Source organism: Emiliania huxleyi (assembly GCF_000372725.1).
Source record: "Emiliania huxleyi CCMP1516 unplaced genomic scaffold EMIHUscaffold_361, whole genome shotgun sequence".
NCBI classification, from domain to species: domain Eukaryota; phylum Haptophyta; order Isochrysidales; family Noelaerhabdaceae; genus Emiliania; species Emiliania huxleyi.
In genome coordinates, this window is record NW_005199264.1 from 32503 (window position 1) to 40403 (window position 7901).

The 7901-nt window shown below is 67.2% G+C and overlaps 1 protein-coding gene across 1 annotated transcript; it reads left to right on the forward strand.

Annotated features, from left to right (window-relative positions):
• The first annotated feature begins 5391 nt into the window (after positions 1–5391).
• EMIHUDRAFT_444795 (hypothetical protein) lies at positions 5392–7054 on the forward strand. The gene is made up of 3 exons (XM_005772231.1): positions 5392–5876; positions 5941–6051; positions 6126–7054. Exons 1-3 carry the CDS (start codon positions 5427–5429, stop codon positions 6786–6788), a joined length of 1224 nt encoding a protein of 407 aa, XP_005772288.1. The 5' UTR covers positions 5392–5426; the 3' UTR covers positions 6789–7054.
• The last annotated feature ends 847 nt before the right edge of the window (positions 7055–7901 follow it).

Consider the following 7901-nt stretch of genomic DNA (forward strand, 5'->3'; position numbering starts at 1 on the left):
CCCCCCCCCTTTTTTGGCCCCCCCCCCCCCCCCCTCCTTCCCCCCTCCCCCCCCCTCCTTCCCCCCTCCCCCTCCCTCCCCCCTCCCCCTCGGTTGTGCCCCCGCCGCCGTGCGCCGCAACCACCAGCCGCATCATCGGCAGCCCGCCTGCCTCTCGCGCGCGCGAGGCGGGCGGACTCCCTCCTGCGCGGTGCACCCTGTAGGAAGGAGCCGAGCGGCGCGCGGCGCGGCAAGCGCGCATGGCTGCGCTGTGCGCGCTGCCGGAGCGGGAGGAGGACGACGCGTCGTGGACACGTCCGACCGGACTCGCCTCTCGCGGCCGTGTAGGCGCGCGCTGCTGGAGAGGGAGGCCGTCAGCGCAAGGTCGCAGTGGCGGAAGGCGCGCGGGCGCGGGCTGCGCGGCCAGCGCGGCGCCGCCAACGCGTGCGGAGCTGCTCACTCGCAGACCGCAAGGAGTCGTTGAACAGGTCCACGCGGCGTTGGGCGAGGCGGCGGAGATGATCGCTCTCGACAAGGTGGCGCGTCGCGGCGCTCTCTCGGCTGAAGCTCGGCGCTATCTCGGCTCATCTCGGCGCTCTCTCGGCTGGCTGGAGTACGGCGCCCCGCTCGCGGCGAGGCCGTGTCTGATGTCTGGATCCGCCTCCTGGCCCTGCCCCAGGTGCACCGGATGACAACACACACATACATACATACACTCATTCATGACTCTCAGTCAGCGCTTTGGTCCCAGTCACGACACATGTGTGACTCGCCTAGTGTGGAGACGCCGTGCACACCGTGGGGCCTCCTTGTCCTAGCACGGGAGGACCCGTGTGGACCGGAGGTAACAGCAGCAGCAGCAGCAGCAGCAGCAGCAGCAGCAGCAGCAGCAGCAGCAGCAGCAGCAGCAGCAGCAGCAGCAGCAGCAGCAGAAGCAGCAGCAGCAGCAGCAGCAGCAGCAGCAGCAGCAGCCTCCTGGCCCTGTCCGAGCAGGTGGACCGGCTCTCTGTCTTCTAACCCTAACCCTAACCCTAACCCTAACCCTAACCCTAACCCTAGCCCTAGCCCTAACCCTAACCCTAACCCTAACCCCAACCCCAACCCTAACCCCAAATGGACCGGCTCTCTGTCTTCGAGGAGTACATATCTCCCCATATCTCCCCATATCTCCCCATATCTCCCAGGTGGACCGGCTCTCTGTCTTCGAGGAGTACATCGGCTCGCTCGAGGAGAAGGAGGAGCAGGCGAAGCAGGCGCCGAGACCAGCCGACGTAGCCGAGACCAGCCGAGACTAGCCGAGACCGGGCCGAGAGGAGAGAGAGGGGTGGGGGGGGGGAGCAGGCCGAGAGGAGGGGGGGGGGGGGGGGCAGGCCAAACATGAAAAAAAGGGGGGTGGGGGGCAGGCCAAACAAACCCCCAACGACAAGGCTTCCCCTGCAAACCTGTAAACGTGCCAGGGCGGGGGGAAAATGACCCCAGCCTTGGGTTGGAAACAGGCCAAACCGAAGGGGCCGGCGGGCCGACCGCCAGAAGAGGGATGCGTTCCGCGCGCTGCTGCGCCGCAGGTGCGCACAGTGCACGGCCCTCGCTCCTAGCGCCACCATGCTCCATGCTCCTAGCACCATGCTCCATGCTCCTTGCGCCACCTGCTCCATGCTCCATGCCCCGCCCATCTCGGCGCAATCTCGGCGCATCTCGGCGCATCTCGGCGCTATCTCGGCAGGTACGACGAGGGGCTCATCCCACTCGCCGCGCGCTGGCGCGACGTGGCGGCCGAGCTCGAGGCGGCCGAGGAGCGCGGCCCTAGATGCGGCCAAGAGATGCGGAAGAGAGGGGGGGGAACTGCTGCCGCATCCAAGCTAGCGCTCGAGGCGTCCTCGGCCCTTCGTGGCCCCCTCCTGGGACTTTGCCGGGAACTTTCCTGGCCCCTTGCCGGGACTTTCCTAGACCCTTGCTGGGACCTTTCCTGGACCCCTCCTGGCCCCTTGCTGGGACCTTCCTGGACCCCTCCTGGCCCCTTGCTGGGACTTCTCCTCGAGCTACCCCCCCCCCCCCCTCCCCTTCCCTGCAGGAGCACGGCCTCGCCGCGGGCCAGCCCGGCTCGACTCCGCAGGAGCTCTTCGACGACTTCATGGAGCAGGCCCGCGAGACGTACTCTGGCCACCGCCGGCTCCTGCGCGGCGTGAGCGGCGCACCGCCCGTCACCGCCGCCACCACGGCCGACGAGTTCGCCGCGGCGATCGCCTCCGCCGCCGACGCGGGCAGCGAGGTGGCGAGCTTGCCGCGCGCGTCGCTCGCGGCGTACGTCGCCGAGCTCAAGGAGAAGGCGCGCGAGGAGGCGGCCGAGATGGAGCGCTCGATCCGAAAGCAGCAGCGCTCCGCGATCGAGGCCTTCCAGGGGGCGCTGCGCGGCCTGATGGGCGCGACACTCACCTCGGCGACGACGTGGCAGGAGGTGGCGGCGGTCCGAGGGGGCGGCCTTGGCGAGGCGCGGAACAGCGTCTCCTGACGACGCCCACCTGTGGACAGGTGGCTGCAGTCGTGAGCGGCAAGGCGTTTGCGAGTGCGCTGGCGGAGCCGCTGCAGCGGCAGGCGTTCAGCGAGCTGCACGCCGAGGTCAAGGCGGCGGAGGACAAGGAGGCGGCGGCCGCGACGGGCGCCGCGGCGGGCGGCGGCGAGAAGGAGGCGGGCGGCGAGGAGGGCGGCGAGCGCAAGCGCCACAAGAAGCGCGAGCGGCGCCGCGACGAGGGGAGCGACGACGACGACGAGCGGCGCAAGCGCAAGAAGGAGAAGCGGGATCGCCGCCGCCGCGAGAAGGAGGCGGGCGAGGCCTCCGAGAGCGGCTAGCCCTCCCCCGCAGTGCACAGAGCGCAGAGGCTGGAGGCTGGCACAGCCGCAGCGCGCAGGCGCTGGTGAGTTGTGGCGAGTCTCGCCTCTCTGCGTCTGGGCTTGGTGCTACTATATCGATGTTTCTACCAAGTACGATCTGCTCATAACAGCCCATAATGTACACGAGCGAGGCGACGTGAGCTGGAGCCTGGAGCTGATGGTGCGTCCTGCTCCTGGATGGACACCAAAAACGCTGAGAGAGTTACGATTACTATCCTCGCTGCGTGTGGGAACTGGGATTGCGTTTTTCAGTAATTCACATTAATTAAAGTAGGGGTCACGAAACACCGTTTCCGCGCTATGCGCACGTGTCAGTGTTGAAGATGTGCGCTCTCACCCGCAACCCGCACTTGCGTCACTCGTCTGCGCCAGCAGAGGCCTTTGGACGGTCCGATCGACGGGTCGGCTTTGAAGGTGGCAGCTTGACGCCTACGAGCTTGAGCGGCGTCCCCAGCCATTGATGTGCCCTCCACTCGTGAAAGAGCGTCTGACCCATCGCCTGCTCGCCGTACGGGAAGACGACGCATCCGCGCGCCAGGCAGCGCCCCATTTGGCTACCGATGAGCCACGGGTTGGGTGGTGCTGTCAGCTTGTGGCTGTCTGTCACTGCGCAGCCCGGCGGCCGTGGTGGCATGTCCAGACGCTCTCGCTTTGGCTGAAATGGGCACGCGGCGCCAGAGCACCGGACTGGCGAGACGACCAGGGAAGTGCCCTCAAAGCACTCCGGGTACTCGGGTAGCTTCTCGTCGATTGCAGGGTCGAAGACGCGGAACCAGAGCCGCTCGAACGCCGCCGAGAGGAAGAATCCGTTGGCACCTACACGGTTGTCGATGGCCCCGATGCGCGGCGGCGCGAGAGGGCCCAGGTCGACCGCATACGGCCCGAAGTTTGCCCATTTTGCGTTCCGGGCGCTGTCCTTCTTCTCCTTGGGCGTGGCATCCCCCTTTGCTCTGGGCATCATCTCTTTGAGCGGCGACGGCATTGCGGTGAGCTCGGCATTCAGCCTCCACCAGTACTGCGAGCGCAGCCGAACGGCGGCGCGAGGCACCGCGAATTGGAACTTGCGCGGCCAAGAGATGTGGCGCGGAAAGCGCGGCAGCTGCACGCTTGACGAGGCTTCACGCGAGGTGTTTCTGGCGCTATGGTCGGGGCTTTCGCCTGCAAGCACCCGTGCCTTGGCCTGGCGGTACTCGGCGAGTGTCAGCTCGCCTGCACGGTAGAGCGCGGCGACTTGCGACAGCTGGAGGACCGTGTCCCCGCTGCCGCCGTTGCCGCCGTCCTCACCGCTCTTACTGGCGGTGGCGTACTCGGCAGCGCGCTTGCCAAACGGCTGTAGAAAGGAGCGCATCCACCAATGCATAGGCCGGTACTCGCCAAACTTGGCGATTCCGAAGTTCGGCGCGGAGTCGATCATGCAGGGACACGGGCCGAGCTGCTCACGCGAGGCGGGCGGGGGGTAATGAGAGGGCGGGGTGAAGAGGGCGAGGCAGAGGATCGAAAGGGACGGCAGGCGGTCACCTCCCACACTGCGCTCCCATTCGCAAAGACTCCGGACCCGCCAGCTTTGGCCACCGCTGCCGCATCCTGTCGCGCCGAAAAGGTGGCCTCTAGCTTGCGGACCCAAGCGCTCGAGCCCACGGGGATATTCTCAACCTTCCCCGGCTTCTCGAGCAAGGCAACGATGGGGTCGTCCGGCAAGAAGATGATGGTGCGGGGCAGGCTGTTGTAGAACTCCTCGGCGAAGCGCGGCACCGTTGCCACCTGACGCGCGCCCAGGTTTGGGCCATCGATGCAGGCACCGCGGCCCTTGGCGACCCACTTGAGCAAGTCGGGGTGCACAGCGGTGCACGACTCGCCGTGCGAGAAGATGAGGATCGCCGCGTCGGACCGCCCTTGGTACAAGTTGGCCAGGTCGGTCAGCGCCTTCTTCCGCACGCGGAAGGCCTTCTCGGTCTTCTCGCGCACCACCCACGTGAGGACAAAGCCAAAGGTGGCGTTGCTGACGGCGCGCTGCAGCGTGTTCCAGCAGAGATCGCCTTCCTGCCAGCCCTTGCGCAGCAGCCCGCTTCGGCTCACGTGCAGTCGGCGGTACCCTGGCAGCGCCGCGCAGGGTCTGAGCAGCTTGGGCTCGGCGGAGCTAGGCGGCAGTGCCATGTCGCACGCCCAAGTTTGGGACGCACGAAAGCCAGACACCAGATGGGTAACGGCCCTACGGCCGCAACGAACGAGGGACCGTCCTACCAGGCGGGGCGGCCCAAGCAAGGGCTGTGGGCGGGGGAGGAGACGCGCGTCGCGGCGAGCAGCGGCACGCGGCGAGCTGCCTAGGGAAGAAAGGGAGAGGGGAGTCGGGGCGGGGGGGCGAGGTGAAATGTCGGCCGGGCCATCGAATGCGTTGAAGGCAACGACAAGGCACTGCCCATCCCCAGCAGGCCTGCACTGCAAAGAGACGATGCTCCTCTGCCAGAAGGGGGGGGGGGTCGCGGACCCCTTCGATTGATCCTTCCGAAGTCTGCGCAGCAAGGTGGCGCATTCTGGCGACGCCGTCAAGCTCTGTCTCGATGGCCACCGATGGGGCGACTCTGACGCCGACGAGCAAGGTGCGGGCAGGCGGCGACACCGACACTGACGACGGCAGCTCCGACAGCAGCCCCGACTCTTCGGATGGCGTCGTCTCAGAGGTGCCGGCCCTCTCGCCAAGCCTCCCGTGGTACCGCCGCGGCGGGCTGCACGTCTTGGAGCCCTCGCACGGGCTCGTCCTGGCTGCGGTGTACTTCACGCTGTTTCGCGAGCTGCTCGGCCCCTCGTGGGGCGGACTGCACAGTGCCTACGTGGTCGTCGTCATCTGCTGCTTGCTGCACGGGCGGCTGCCCCGCGGCGCGGTATCCGACGCGCGGTGGTTCTTCTGCTGCGTGGTGATGCCCCTCTACTTTGCGAGCGTCCCGCTGGTCTTCGCGCTCCCCGCGCCCGCCCTCTCTCTGCTCGCCGCCCTCGTGCTCCTCATCCTCAAGGTCTTTGCGCCGCGCTGCTGCAGTCTCTGCGCCCTGCCCGCAAACCCGCCCTGTGAGCCTATAGGTCGGGGTCTGCATGTCCGTCTGCCTCCACCGCTACGCTGCGCACGGCGCCTTCAAGTGCGGGCCAGTCACGTCGCTCGCCATCCAGTGGATCGGATGCCTCGCCAACCAGGCTCGCAGCCGCCTCGCCCTCCCAGCCCACACCATGGCACCTCTCCCACCGCCGCCGCTTCTTGACCGCCGCAGGGCGGCTCCGTCTGGTGGGCCGCCAACCACCGGTGCCACCACAAGTTTTGCGACGTGGACGGCAGCGTCCGCGACCCCCACTCGCCCCAGCTCGACGGCGCGGCAAACGCGTTTGCCTTTTTGTCGGAGCACGGCACGGTCAAGGAGGAGTTCACGCCGCGCCACTGCGACGGCGTCGCCGCGCGCGTGCTGGACACCTTCTCCGCCCTCCCGTGCGTCGTCGAGCTGTGCGCGATGCGCGCGCTCTTCGGCACGGCCGGCTTGTGGGCCTCTTTCACGTCCGGCTACCTCTCGCAACTCCTCACGCTCTGGTTCAACGTGGTGAACCACGCCACGGAGGAGGGGGAGGAGGCCGCGCCCGGGGCCGCGCCAGGGGCCGCGCCCGGGGCCGCACCCGAGCTTTCGCGGGCGAAGGCGTGCCGCGCGACCGACGTGCGGTCGGCCCTCAGCCCCAACCTGTTCTTCGAGTGCCTCAACCGGCTGCTCTGGGTGGGCGTCCTGTGCGGCGAGGGCACGCACGCGCACCACCACGCCTACGGCAGCCTCGCCCACCGCCCGGGCGTCGACTTGCCCTTCCACATCTTTATCCGGCCCCTGCTCGCTCTCGGGCTCGTGTGGGACCCGAAGCTGGCGGGGAGGGACAAGGCCTCCAAGGTGCACTGAGAGTACACGCTCTCCGCCGGGGACGCCCAGGACTCACATACTGAGACCCGCAGATTGCTGCCGCCGAGACCGCACTTTTTGGTGGCTCTGACTGAGCGAGCGCTCCGCGGGAGTGACCGCGCGCGAGGGCTGCGTGAGACACCCCTAGCCGCACCACTGCCGCCACAACCGCACTTATCAACTACTCTCACAACTCTCAAGAGATGACAGTTCGCGTAGAGGGTGTGGAGGATGAGTTCTGAGGAGAGATTTTTCAATACCTTAAAAGCGCAGCAGACCGCCCCCTCTAGCTCTACTCGGAGCTATAATGAACACCAGACATGAACACGACACGCACTCTCACACGACGTCACCGCTCAGGGCCCCTTCGCGCGGGGTCCTCATCCGACTCCGGAAAAAAAGAAAGAAAGAAAACGGACAACCCAAGGACGGCACGCCGCCACCACACAGGGATTTTAAGGAGAGGGGTGACTCCGGTGGAGTTTCTCTCTCGTCTGGAGACCGTTTACGCTCAGCTGAAAGAAAGAAAGAAAACAGACACCCAAACGAGGGATGGGACGAGGACAGGGTCCCCACCTGCACGAGCAGGATTTTGGAAGGACGATCAGGGGGACAGGTGGGGCTCTCCTGCTCCTGACAAGGGACACGCTCAGAAAGAAAGAAAGAAAACAGACAACCCAAGGGAGGGATGGGAGGACGGCACGCCGCCACCACACAGGGATTTCACGCTCACGCTCAGCTGTGATGGGTGTGGCTTTTTGCCCGGCCGCGCGCAGCGCTAATCGGGCGTCCTTTGCTCCTCCGCGAGCTGTCTAGGGGCGCAAAATCTACGAATTAGATGCATCGAAGATGCAGTCGGCCCTCTTTCGAATGCGCGCAGCGCCGGCGCGCAGCGCCACGCCGCCAGGCGTCCGCCGGAGGCTCCCCGGCCGACACACATCCCGGCAAGCTTGCCGCGCGCAGCGCCCCGCGCCGCAGGCCCGCCGGAGGCTCCCCGGCCGACACACCCCGGTTTCCTCTCAGGGGCCCGGGAACTCCGGGCGCCCCCGAAACCACCCATTTTAGGTGTCCGGCGGGGGGTTTCTTCGCTGTCCCCCCCCCCCCCCGAACAAG